Below are 13,858 nucleotides of genomic sequence, written 5' to 3'. Positions count from 1 at the left end.
TCTCCTATTTTATATGAAGTATTTAATGTTTTACTGCTATTTCTGTTAAAAAAAATCCTTAGCTGTCCAATGACTGGTACTTTATGGTAAGTATACAATATAATACTAGAACATTGTTACCCGCCATTTACTTACGAAGTGCCATAATAAAAAAAAACATAATTTGACAATTTGGAGTGTCAAAAATCAAAAGTCAAAACTTGCATGCGATTTGCCGTTTGCAAAGCTGCTTGCGTGACGGGATTGTAGAAGTTCAATCATCGAATGACATTTATCAATATTACAAAATTTGATTCTGTTATTAAAATTAGATTTATAAAAATTGTATATTACGAATTTATTCTTGTTCATTTTAAGTAGTTCTCAATAAACACAAACAAAATTGAGTGCTGTGGATAAGTAAAACGAGAGCAACGTTGACAGTTCCGTTTGTTTATTGGTTAACATCCGCCATTTTGTACTGTCGTTTGTTTAGTGACTCTTTAGTGGCCTGTCTAGTGATGATCTACATTTCTACGGCAATTATATATTGTGACTTCGTATGTGGTGAACAATGTTTTTATTAGAAACGTTGTTTTCGGGTTCAGATTAATTTTGTGCTACTTGTCAACCTGACATCAGTTTAACTGTACGCATTGCCGGATGTGTCCTACAATCGGTTAGGGCTATCTAACGTGCCACCTCGAGGGGTGTACGTGTTGCGAGACCTATGCTGCCGAGAATATGAGTGGCAACGGCAATCAGGTGCCCCTGGCACCGAGTCAACGAGGGCCCGGACCGTATCCTTTTTATTTTCATAATAATTATAATATTAATTTTACTTATATTTACGTAATATTATCAACTTTGGTGTACAAAAGCGCATTTGCGAAAGAAACCCCGTGTATTGTATATTTTATATTTCACTCGACAATAGACCAAACTCAAAAGAGTATAGTGCCATGTGTCGATTGTATTGCATCAATGCCAATTACCTTTCAGCAAGTTATCAAAATAAAGTGATAAGGAATTTCGTAAACTTCTTGTTGTAATATTTCTGTAGGACTCGTTGAAACTTCAAGATTTGTTATAAGTAAATGTTATAACAAGAATTCTAAACATGAACATGCAAAAGGTGTTGTCAATAATCCATGTTTTTAAATTATTTCCTGTATTCTGTACAACTACATTCTGATGTTTGATGTCAGTATTTACATGGATTGGAAAATCATAACAAGTTACTGGAAATAGTTTTGTATCACATAACATTTCTTATCTTTGCAACTTTCTCAAATTCATTTGTTTGTCCTTCATAATTTTCATTACTAAAACCAGCTTCCAAAAAGGAAGTACTGATTTTTGTGCAAATTGTTTCAGAGTGTGCGAATAAAATTAAGCTTTGAGCGAATGTCTACCAAGTTGATTCACAGTTTTCCTTTAATTAATGTAATTACATTGAATAATTATAGCACAATGAAATGGTTAATTATTATTATTTTTAATTATACAATTAATATTTTGAAGTTAAATAACTTTCTCTTGTCTTTGCCAAGCAATTGTGTAAGGTTTAATGCAAAATAAAAATAATAATCTCTTCCATTATAAACTAAATATTTTGTAGATCATGGACCAATGGAATAATTTATGGTTGAAAGCTCTATTTTTGTAACATTTTTTAAAATAAATTGCATCAAAATAATCATAATCTCATAAACATATTTTGATATTTGTTAGATTACAAATATTATGTTTACTTTTAGTAGGTGAGGCCAGTGGGCATTTTTGGTAATAACTTGAGCGCCGTGGATACCTAGTAGGTTTTATAGATTAGGTAAAATGGAGAAAAAATTGTATGTTTTTTATTTTTTATTTTAGCTGTGTGTTAAGGGGCAACAGCCATTTCAAAGGTATGAAAAAGAAAATACATAAAAAATTTCTTACATTGGTAATTTATTATAAGATTTTAGACAGCAAGGACTAAAACATTTAGTTCAGTGTGGCATAAAATATCTAGGAAGATTAGATATGAAAATGTAAAGTTTTATTTTTTGAAAATTTAAAATGTTGGACTACAGACTTACTATCCTTTAAATCATCATGCTTTATGTGTAAGCTTCTTTGGGGTGTACTTAATGAGTAATTCTCCGAGGCCCCTCAATATGTGGTCACACGCTCTTTACTACTACCCTAATAAACATACAGCATTAGGACCAAACACATGTTATTCCTCATTTATTTAAGTATCTGATTTCAATAAAAAACATCTATAATTATTTATAGTTTTTGTTTAATGGTTAATTCAATGTCGAAATCGGGGGCAAAATCGGTGTTCTCCGCGTGTCACACTCTGTTCGCGCTTACGGAAAGCTTTAATAACTTTTGTATTCTATTCATTAGCATAATGATACATCAAAATAATCTAGATTAACTGGGCTACCTAATTCCTAAAATAAAATAATGTTATACCTTAAGTTAAAAAAGTTAATAGGCATAACGTCTGTGTCACACGATTTTGCTAGTTTCACGAGCGGGTAATAAAACTGCACCTATCTTCCAAACGCGACGACCTGTGGTTACACGTTTTACCTGCACCAATGCTCAGTGTCTTTAGTCATGAGTACCTACTTTCCAGTAGGTACTCATTTTTCTTACTTTGAAACCTACAAAAGGTCATCATCTGATACAAAGCAACATTTGAATAAAAAAATCGCTTACCTGCCATTTTCAGGTTTACACTTAGTAAAACTACTCGAAATCAACTTAAAACAACGTAGCCTTCCGTCAAAAACAATAGTTTGGGTTCAATTCAATAAGTTAAGTTAATACAAGCGTAAAAACCAAAAAAACCGTAAAGCTTTTTGAACGTGGCGGATGACACGGTAGCCGTGTCATCTACTCCTATGGCGTATGACACAGCATACGTGTCACGGGAAAATTGTATGCCGCCACGACTGAAAGTCTTCAAAAAGGTGCGCCGCATTGAATCGGTTAAGCAACAAATTAAAGCTCCATGCTCTTTATTATTGTTGATGTTAATAAAAACTGATTAAATAAATAATAATTTTTTTTTTTTTTAAGGAAAAAAGAATTTCAATCCATATTTTGTTCCTAGAAAATTCAATCGTAACTTTCGTGGAGTTTGTCGCAACTTTCGTGGGGACCGAAATTTCAAATTTGATTATCTCAGTAGTTAATGGACCAATTTACATGCCTTAAAGATCGTATTTATTATCTTTAGAGCACCTTAAAGGTATTTGCAATTATTTAAAGATAACTTGAAAATAAAAAATTCCCACGAAAGTGACGCGGAGAATCATTTTTGAAGAATCACTCTAATATGACAGATCTGATGACCTTTCAATACTTGAAAATAATTTTTTTTTAACACACCAACAAAGAGATCTGATTTTTATACCATGATAACCAGAGACATGTGGGAAGACTATGCATATAAGCTTAATCTAACACGCTTGAGCATGTCGCAAAATCCCCTCTTGGTCTCCCCTAACCCTTTCTCTTTCTTTCAATAGAATATATTAACTAGCTGTCCCGGAAGTATCTAAATAAGTATGTCACTATGGCAATGTCCATCGCTATCCCATCATACAAACAATGGTCGCTGTTAGTCACGAGTTGTAATAATTTACTATTATTTGTTCAACAAATGCACTTATCAATATATTGTATAAAAAGTAGATGTTGTTCGATTTTCAACCCTAGCCGATATGCTTGCTAAGATTCACGAAAAATGGTTGAACGGTTTCAGAGGAGTTCAACCATGCACCTGTGACAAGAATTTTATATCTTATATCTTTAAACGAGCAATTCTTGTATATATATAATTGGAATCTCGGAATCGGCTCCAACGATTTTCATGAAATTTAGTATATAATAGGGGGTTTCGGGGGCGATAAATCGATCTAGCTAGGAATCATTTTGAGAAAATGTCTTTTTATTCGTGTTTTATCGATAATCGATAAACTGAAAAATATGACTCTTCCTGACATCTATTTGCGAATAATAGTACTATTTTGTGAGCAACAGACAACTAATTGTTTTAACGACACAACAACATCTAAAGCTATTCCAGCAGATGGCGTTGTTAAGTAACACGAAGTCAATGAGTGTTTGCTATACCGAGCAAAGCTCGGTCATGCAGGTACTATTAGATTAATGTAAACAAAAATTGGAACTCAAAAAAAAATATGTGCCATATTATATTTCTTTACTGTGCAGGTTAAATGTGATGTTGAAATTAGTAGCATTACAGGTACATATAGATTTTTATATTTAGATCTAAGTTAACCCATCAATTCCCAATCGGCACCCGGCTGTCGCATATCAATTGAAAATCTATTGTGTCTGCGATTCCCACGATTGTGGTATTGATTGAAAATTGTAATACCAATTACTGGAACTTGTCTTCACCAACTTGAGAACCTTTTTCAAGTGTTAAATAACTTATAATTGTTCTTTTTTTAAGTGTGACAGTAGTTTTTAATAGTAAAATGATAAAATATTTTTTCCTCATTATGCCTAGTTTATAAGAATGACATGTTTGTTACCATTGAAACATGTTGACATGTTATACTTATCCCTCATTAGCATTGTTACGAAGGAAACAAGTTGTCAGGTTGTTAGCAACATGTATACTCAGTTCAAGCTCAAACTAATAAAGAGGGAATATTGGCAATTTGTCTTCTAATGTGGGGCTTACACTTCCGGCTCATCCATCTTCTATTCCTTGGAACTTATCTGAAGAGTTATCTTTATATATAATATGTTACATTAAGTTTGATGAACTATGTACTAATATTGCTAATATTGATGTTATTTAATCAGTATGCATGTGTCATTACTCATTGCTCATAATTGATATTTTGTTGAGGAATCACTTCAATCTTGCTGTAGATAGTTTATGTCTTTGAAATAAGCATGAGGCATATGCGAATTTCTCTGTTTATTTGCAGTGTCTTTTATTTGAGATCAAATATAATATCTATGGACGCTTCACACCACGTCAGTCTGGCACCGTGCAATTTAAGATTTTTAGTATAATATGATGTAACACATACATGACTAATGAAAAAGTAAAAAAAAAACATTACACATTTGTTAGGAGTGAAACATAATGTAATAATAACTGTGTATGTATTGTTTTATGCAGAATGTTAATTTTTTTATCTATTTTAAAAGTTATATTCATTTGAATATTCAGTATAAAATTTCAGTGTGCTAGCATTTGCTAGCACACTGAAATTTTAAAAATCTTCACAAAACAATAATTATTTAATATAACTAACCATCCCTCAACAACAGAAGCAGGTGTTGATTTGATTATTCACAATTTAATACAACCAGTCGGTAATCCGTACGCTGCCGATGTGGACGTGTGCCGACTGTGGACGTACTGTAAAAAAAAATATCCTTTTGATGCGAGATGTCCGTTGCGTACGATACCGACCTGTGGACGCTTACCTTTAAGAGGTACGTCACAACTGCAAGCGCGATGAACTGTCGACGGCAGCCGTCGACTGCCGCCGACACGTGCCACCGACTGCCGTCGACGCGTGCTGCCGACACGTGTCGTTCGCGCGGCAGTCGACGGCAGCCGTTGACAGTTTATGACGCTTGCAGGGGGCCTACCACGACCTTTCCTAAAACTATCATGTTTCCAGAACACTTTGTTGTAAGATTACAATAACATTACTGTACTCACTTTTTTAGTACGTACAAGCTATTTGACCGAGATTTGCTCGGTCAAATAGCTAGTTATATAGTAGTTAGATAAAAGTCACATTTTCTAAAAATGACCCCTAGCTAGATCGATTTATCGCCCCCGAAACCCCCTATATATAATAAATTTCATGAAAATCGTTGGAGCCGATTCCGAGATTCCAATTATATTAGAATTACTTGTTTAAAGATATAAGATATTTTTGAAAACAGTACATATTTAAAAAAAATGCAAAACATTGTTAAGTCCGCTGTGAAATATCAACTTTTTAAGATCGCTAGCTTGACCTTAAAGTAATATATGGCTTATCTATTAAACAGTGTCGCTTAGTAGAGGTGGTAGTAGGCTCCCAGTTGTGACTTACCGCCTAAAGGTACGCAGCTAAAGGTGCGTATGATACAGATCGTTATCATACGCCACGGACGTCTCGCATCAAACGGATGATATTTGAATTCACAGTACGTGCGCTGAATCGGCAGCGTACGGATTACCGACTAGCCTAGTAAATTAATGCTCAAAAGGGGGGTGTGGATGGAAAAGTCGAAAGCAGAAATTTTGACTTAGGAGCTTTGTTTGGACTTTGAAGATAAACATACTGGCTAGTCGGTAATCCGTACGCTGCCGATATAGTGGACGTACCGTAAAAAAATCTCCGTTTGATGCGAGACGACCTGCGGACGCTTACCTTTACGCGGTACGTCACAACTGCAAGCGTGTTAAACTGTCGACGGCTGCCGTCGACTGCCGCCGACACGTGCCGTTCGACGTAAGCGCTCTAAATTAACCCATCAATCCCCAAGCCGCACCCGGCTGTCGCATAACAATAATTGAAAATCGATGTATTAATTAAGTAAAATATAATAATATTAAAAAGGTTTAATAATTTCATCGTAATAATTGTAGGGTTTTTACTTTTTACGTTAACTGTTTTATTTGACGCCCTCGTAAATTTTTTTCATATTTTGAACTAAAATGTTAGCGGCCTACGTTTTTCATATAAAACAAAATATAATAATCGGCAAAGTACGAGTCGGACTCGCTCACGAAGTTTTCACAAAAATACGGCAAAAATTGCGTTTTTTTTTTGTATGGGTTCTGTTTTTACAGTTTGGGTACGAAACCCTAAAAACAAAAGTGAAATTATAAAATTTTGTAAATCTGCAAAAAATTGTTCATGTAATCATGTAAGTACATAATAGTTTGCAGAAAATCTCTTGTCCTATGGTGTCGACAGATTTAGTTGCATGAAATGCTGATATAGCAAAATTTTATCTTGAAGTTGAAAGTAACTATAAAATATGTTCTATACGACCGGCGAAAGCGTTTTGATACTAAGGTCTATAGACAAAGAGATCATATTCTGTCCGCGCATGCGCTGTTCGTGGTTCGGCGTAATCCGTGTTACCACAATGTTGATAAAAGATGGTGCTGTATGTTTGAAGCGACTACAACTAAACAAGAGGAGGGTTGCTTTATGAATTTTGCAATTCACAATATAATATGAATTGCTTTAATATTTTCACTGTTGTTTTCCGGATTTTTTTGCTATTTACGAATAATGCTATTATGACATGTATAATACTACATAATAATATATTATTGCTCAAACTTAATAATATAGGAATTTTATTAGAAATATATTATGAGCGTTAAAATTACCGTGCGGAAATAATAATATTTGATAGATATAATACGTATACAAATACGAATTTGCATAAAGTCCTCTCTATAAATTATAATATACGGTATCGCGATCAGCGTGGATAAAAACAACGGCACGCGCCGCGTTCTCCTGTTTGAAGTCGTAATTATTGTCAGCCAGTCGTGCTTTTTGCACCGACGAGAGTCAGGGGTGGTTTGCCGCTTTATCGTAGCCGCCCCACTGAAACGACGAGCGCGGACGATACTATCGTCTCGCTCCCACCCACCCGATCCCGTCGCAAGCGAAACACCACACTCAGTGCGGTAAACGACGATCGGGCGATTTCGCGTTCGCTAGGATTTAATACAATTAATAAGATTATTGCTAAATAAAAATTAACGGGAATACACGTCGTCGGTGTCGTATTATAATCGATCGCGAGAAAGTGTTGCGGTCGTGGTAGTCGAGGCGGCGAGGGGAAGCATGTAGCGCGCCGTTACCTTATCGATTTTCCCGATGCTGCATTAAATTACTATGTATTAAAATTGTGAATGCGGACTGCAAATATTTTAGCAAAATGCCTTAAAGATCACACGTGGCTTAGTCATAGATCAGTTTACATTTTTATACCTCCGAAGTGGATACAGAACATGAATTATTATGGTAACGAAAAGCAATAATAAATAATACAAAATAGTTTATTATGAGGTAGTATCGTAAAAACGCCATATGCCCGTGATTGTGTCGCCTCTCTTCTGGGAATGGTTCAACATTTGGCTGGTACAATTTTTAAAAGATTTATATCATGAGATCAAGATGGTAGCTCTACGCGGCGGTAACGGTTTGAACAACGTGAACCACAATTGTGTTCACGGTGGTCAGGGTGTAGATGGGCATAATATTCAGGCACCCTTGGGGATGCAGCATGGCAACGGGCACCAGAGCTTGGGCCACCACTCCAGCCATAACCACGGGCAGCCGAACGTACAGACTCTCAATAGTATTTCGGTGCAATTCGTGCCCCCGCAGAATCCGGCTGCCCTAAAACATGAGCAAAACTCTAGATATTCGAGTTCCAATTGTATGCAGCCTTCGCATCACTATCGACTTTTAACGCAAACCAGTAAGTCATGTGTTTCTTTCTTAACATTTGTGTGTGTATGTATGTACCTGTGATGCTGTCGATTATTTTATAGTTCGAAGCGCTATTTGACTTTTTATGTTGATGATTTAATATTATATTTTGCACGCGCCAATGTGTGAAAAATTTCCTTAGCATTAACTTATCAGTTATCCACGGGCGTCGACACCACACAGTAAGTTAACAAAGTTACTTTATTAGTTGAAAAACACAATTCTACATTGTTCTTAGAACATGCTCTTCAGTAATTACTTGACTAATTAATTTAGTGATGTCTAGAAAACAAGACTGATTAATAGTTTTGTTTTCATTATTGAGTAGTACCTATCAATAGTTTTATGACCATTCAATTTTTTTTAACCCGCCAGCACCCGCGCCCTTAAAAAATACACGAGCACTCGCGCGTAGAGCATTTTGCTCACGTTTATAAATTTAAATGTCATTAAATATAGGTTCTGCAAAGTAATATTTTTACTTTTTATTATTCTATTATTAAATTAAGTACACTTTGTTTATTACAAAAAGTATATATTTAAAACTTTATCAATATTTATCTTTTTAATTTTCATTACCATTCATGACAAGAAATTTTTCAGTCGCCAAAGGCGGTATGAAAGGAAAAAAATTCACAAATAAAAATGTTTTCAAAAAGAAAACTTAGATGTGTTGGGAGTATATTAATCTTCATTATATTTCCGAGATTTACACATACCACAAGATGTATGAATTGGCTCGGTACATAAAAAATTTTGGCAGTAAATGCAGGCCTTTGTTGGTCTTCCGGTTTTTGCGTTTTGGGCAAACCATTCAGATTCTATTTGGTTTTTCTTGTCCTGGTGACTCAGATTCTAGTAATAAACATTTAATAACGTTAAAATACGATGTTTCTGTAGAGAATATACAAGGTTTGCAAGAAATTCTACTTTGGATATGACCACACCAAAATGCATTCATCTTTTCGATCCCGATCCATCTATAATAGAAATAAATAATAATTTTCCGTAACAGACATTTAAAACCATAAATACCCGATACCCGCCGATACCCGCGCGATAAGCAAAATGCCGCATGATGGTATACAGCGCAACAAACCTCCTCGTACGAGCGAATAGTGCACCTTGGCGAGAAGTTATCTGTATCCAGGGGTGGGGGATGAAACAAAACTCAGCTACTGAAGAAACGATGGCCATTTAAATATTAATATGTGAGCCAAAAACTTTGTATCCCTTTTGACGAAAGATGGGAAAACGTAGGTAAATGAAATTTTGCACAGTTACAGTTGATATTATGAAGGAGTGCATCGAGCTAATATTATTTTGAAATTATGCTTTTAACATACATATTTTTAACAAATAAAACATCACACACACTACAACACACACACTAGAAAAAATGACAGATTTTTGAGTGACAATTCTATACATACGAATTATACTCTTTTATTTATGATTGAAGTCTGTTGACAACTAGGTGACAAATTGAAAATGGATTATAGTTTTTTTTATTGAATCGATACTATTAGACAATGCTTACACGGCCAGTCTGAGATCAGCAGCTGAGTCCCAGAGACAAGAGTTGAAAAAAATATGATAAAGTCAATATTATTTTTTACAAAATATAGGTAGTAGTCCTAATGTCGTTAAAACTGAGGTCGAATTTCGACCATTGGGCGATCTCTAGTAAACATAATTTTGACAAAATGGCACGTGTTTCAAATTTACCGTGAGCAATATGCTCATAGCGCGAGTGCTCGCGAGGTAATTTTAAAATTAAAGTTCAAAAATTAATCTTATGGGTAAAATCGAATGTCCAATAAACGTTATTACCCGAAGATTTTAACGAATAAAACCTTCCGATTCGCCAATAGCAGGGAGAATCACGATTTCCGTCCGACTCGGATTCAGAAACTTTTCCGTGCGACCATCGGTCAATGTCTAGCGCGGCGAGCGTTGACTAGATGTCGCGCGATGATGTTTCCGAATCAGTGGCCGTACTACTAAACCGTTTTGAGACTCAAACAATCATACGAGAATGCCGCGTCCTACTCTAGCAAACGAGAAATTACGTTGTTAGAGCGGGATGCGGCATTCCCAGCCGATTGTTCGAGTCTCAAAACGGTTTCGTAGTAGGCCTACTGAATCGAACTGCACATTGTGAATCAGGCCCAAAGTCCTTGTCATAGTTCTCAAAACACAAATGCTAAGGGCTTCATTCCACGTTTTTCAGGACCGGAATGCTATCATCCGTCGGGATCCAGCGGCAACTATATACCAAATGCGACGGGGGCTCAGAACACTGCCCAAGGTCTGCGGGGACAGGCGGCGCCGCAACCCTCTGCCCCGCCAGCCCCACAACCGGACATGTCTAAGACCACCATGGTAAGTTCCAAAAACGCAAAAAAATTGGCCAAGTGCGTACCGTTATTGATCGAAAATAGGGAAAAAATTTGTTTTTGTATGAGATTTAATAATTATTTATTTAAATTGATTATTAAATATTAAAGTACACACATAATTGAGGATTTTGTGAAAATTTCAAGTGTCTACATGTTGCCATTATGGATTACTTAAATACTAACTTTATTTTGTTTTTAGTATATGTATTTTGTTGATATAGGGGCACCGGTAATACATAATAATATGTGAAAATTTCAGAAGTCTAGCTATAGCGGTTCTGGAGTTACAGCCTGGAGACAGACATACAGACGGACAGACATAGAAGTCTCAGTAATAGGGTTCCGTTTTTACCCTTTGGGTACGGAACCCTAAAAAGAGAAATCCACTCCATCCGTCCCACAAGACTCTAGAGTGAGGTCACATTGATCTGTCGCTGTGCGTAGCGACGTGGAGCCGACGTTTCACCAGGTTTCACATAATGCAACCCTGCCCTTTAGACTTTAGAGCAAAGCCATTTGATCTGCTGCGGTGCTGTTGTAGAATGTTTTACAATTTTTTTTTCTTAAACTTTGGTTTTTCTAATTTTGATTCCACGAAATTTATAACATATTGCCTGTGTAAGCGTAGTCCACAAGTTTAGCTATCAAATGAGACCTTTTTTATCTTCATAGGATATTTACATGAGAAGTACTGGCCATATTAGTGTGAAAGCCCGAGAAAAAGTAAAATGGCTGCCATTTTACAACCGTGAGAGAGAGAAAAAATTCGAGAGCCAATTTGTCGATAAAATACGCCATAGATTATGACATTAAAGGATCGGACACCGGTGTCGGCACACATTGTATATGTAATAGGTAGGCATTTTAAATTTTCAAAAATGCCTTAATTATATGCGTACTTTAATAATTAATAAGAACACTAAAATAAAATAAAAATTTAAGGGGGCTCCCATACAAAAACACAATTTTTGGCCTATTTTTGCTCTATAACGGTACGGAACCCTGCGTGCACGAGTGCGACTCGCACTTGGCCGATTATTTTTATTGTTTCCAAACACATTTCTGCAGATTACAGATACCTGTAACTGGATGGACAGAAAAGTATATTTACCCAGTGGTGGCGTATGGCGTGGGCGGTGTGGGCGACCACCCATGGCCTCGCGGTCCTAGGGGCCTCGCGCCCCTTGGACATCGCATTTTTTTAGGAATTACAAATTTAAATAACTGTATTTCAAAAAGATAAAACCGACTTCAAAATTGTACGTAATTGAGAATTAAAAATAGAACTGCCCAATTTTCGTAATTGGGCAGTTCTGAAAATACATACATACGCGTCGAATTGATAACCTCCTTTTTTTGGAGTCGGTTACAAGAATCTTCCAACAAAATCCGTCTTCTTGCATCATCCATCAGGGGGCCACGCAAAATATATTATTTTGCCCACATAAAATTTAGGTCTTGCGCCGTTACTGTATTAACCAAAATATGCTCATTTGGTTCGGTTGTACGTTTGACTTGAGGTTTTAATAAAACAAGAATTTTAAATCAATTTTGGTTTCGTTACTTTAAAGTTAAATCTTCTTTTGAATTGTGGTCAAAAGTTTAAAAATATCCACAACAAAAAATTGTGTATTTTATTTAAAATGTATTGTATACTGTTACTTATGTTATGTTAGGAGTTAGGACGTATGCATAGGTACTATTCACGTGCCAAAATATGTACATTACTTGGCAACTGTTCACTTTTACGTGTACATGTGAGCACTGTCATCTCATCATCTTACATGGGATACACCCATGTAAGATGATGAGATGACAGTGCTCACAAAAGAAGATCAATGGACTAATTCAGTTTGTTTTACCTTTTCAACATCAAAACAGTTGGCTGCAATAAAATCGTCACTAGCGTCAGTCGTCACTAATATGGCTATGAGTTTTATATATTTTTTTCTAATATTAGGTTAGGGAAAAAAATTGATATCAAAGATGCACGTCGCTCTGGTCGCCATGTTACGGATGACTGATGCCATTTTTGAAAAAGTGGAGCAAGATCGGCATATTAGTAGTTACGACTTACGATGTAGCTGAAGAACTGGGGATTGACCACAAAACGGTTTTGGCGCATTTGAAAAAAGCTGGGTACACAAAAAAGCTCGATATTTGGGTGCCTCATGAGCTCACTGAAAGAAACCTAATGAACTGTGTACTCATTTGTGATTGTTTATTACGACGTAATGAAACCGAACCATTTTTGAATAAGCTGCTAACTGGTGATGAAAAGCGGATCATGTACGACAAGAACTTGCGAAAAAGATCGTGGTCAAAGGCCGATCAGGCTTCACAGACTGGCGAAATAAGGGTTAACGCAGCAAGGTGATGCTGTATGTGTGTGGTGGGATTGGAAGGGCATTATTCATTTTGAGCAGCGGGGCTAAAATGGTTACATTTAGCAATTCGACGCCCCCACCGAATAATCGGACAATCGTAAAAATGAAAATGTTCAGGAGAGCCGAAAAACTGATTTATCTCAAATGAAAGCTAATTTTTTTGCCTATCTTGCTATCCTAACAATATTTAATTACCACCGAAGGTTTTTATTTAATAAAGCAAAACGCAACTTATCGTTCTGGAGTAGGTCAAGCTCTGAACATTATTGTCTATTGCATGATTATTCGGGTAATTTTGCGTTTCGACTTCAATAAAATGCACATATAACATCTCATTGCAATATTCTTCGGGGAAATTGTTTGGGATAAGAATATTGGTAAACACCTATTACTTTACAATTCGGTGATTAAAAAATGTTGTACACTTTATAATTATAGTCATTGTCGTTTATTCCAATAATTTTCTACTATAGGTAAAATAAAAATAATATGTATTTTTATTTTAATACATTCATTATTTGATGACATAAATGACATTCTTGCAATCGAAACAGCTCTTCGTTAAAAAAAAACACTC

At 35.7% G+C, this 13,858-nt stretch overlaps 1 protein-coding gene across 1 annotated transcript in view; it reads left to right on the top strand.

The window, feature by feature from the left end:
• The first annotated feature begins 241 nt into the window (after positions 1–241).
• Positions 242–13,858, top strand: part of LOC121739357 (eukaryotic translation initiation factor 4 gamma 3-like) — an 86,941-nt gene continuing 73,324 nt past the window's right edge. Inside the window, exons 1-3 of the mRNA XM_042131767.1 lie at positions 242–779; positions 8,649–8,674; positions 10,726–10,877. Of these exons, the coding sequence (XP_041987701.1) occupies positions 724–779; positions 8,649–8,674; positions 10,726–10,877 (234 nt within the window). The 5' untranslated portion in view covers positions 242–723. The remainder of the gene's footprint in view (positions 780–8,648; positions 8,675–10,725; positions 10,878–13,858) is intronic.

The sequence above is a fragment of the Aricia agestis genome, chromosome Z (genome assembly GCF_905147365.1).
Source record: "Aricia agestis chromosome Z, ilAriAges1.1, whole genome shotgun sequence".
In the NCBI taxonomy this organism is placed as follows: domain Eukaryota; kingdom Metazoa; phylum Arthropoda; class Insecta; order Lepidoptera; family Lycaenidae; genus Aricia; species Aricia agestis.
Note: the sequence above shows the minus strand (reverse complement) of the source record. Positions and strands in the feature narration are given on the sequence as shown.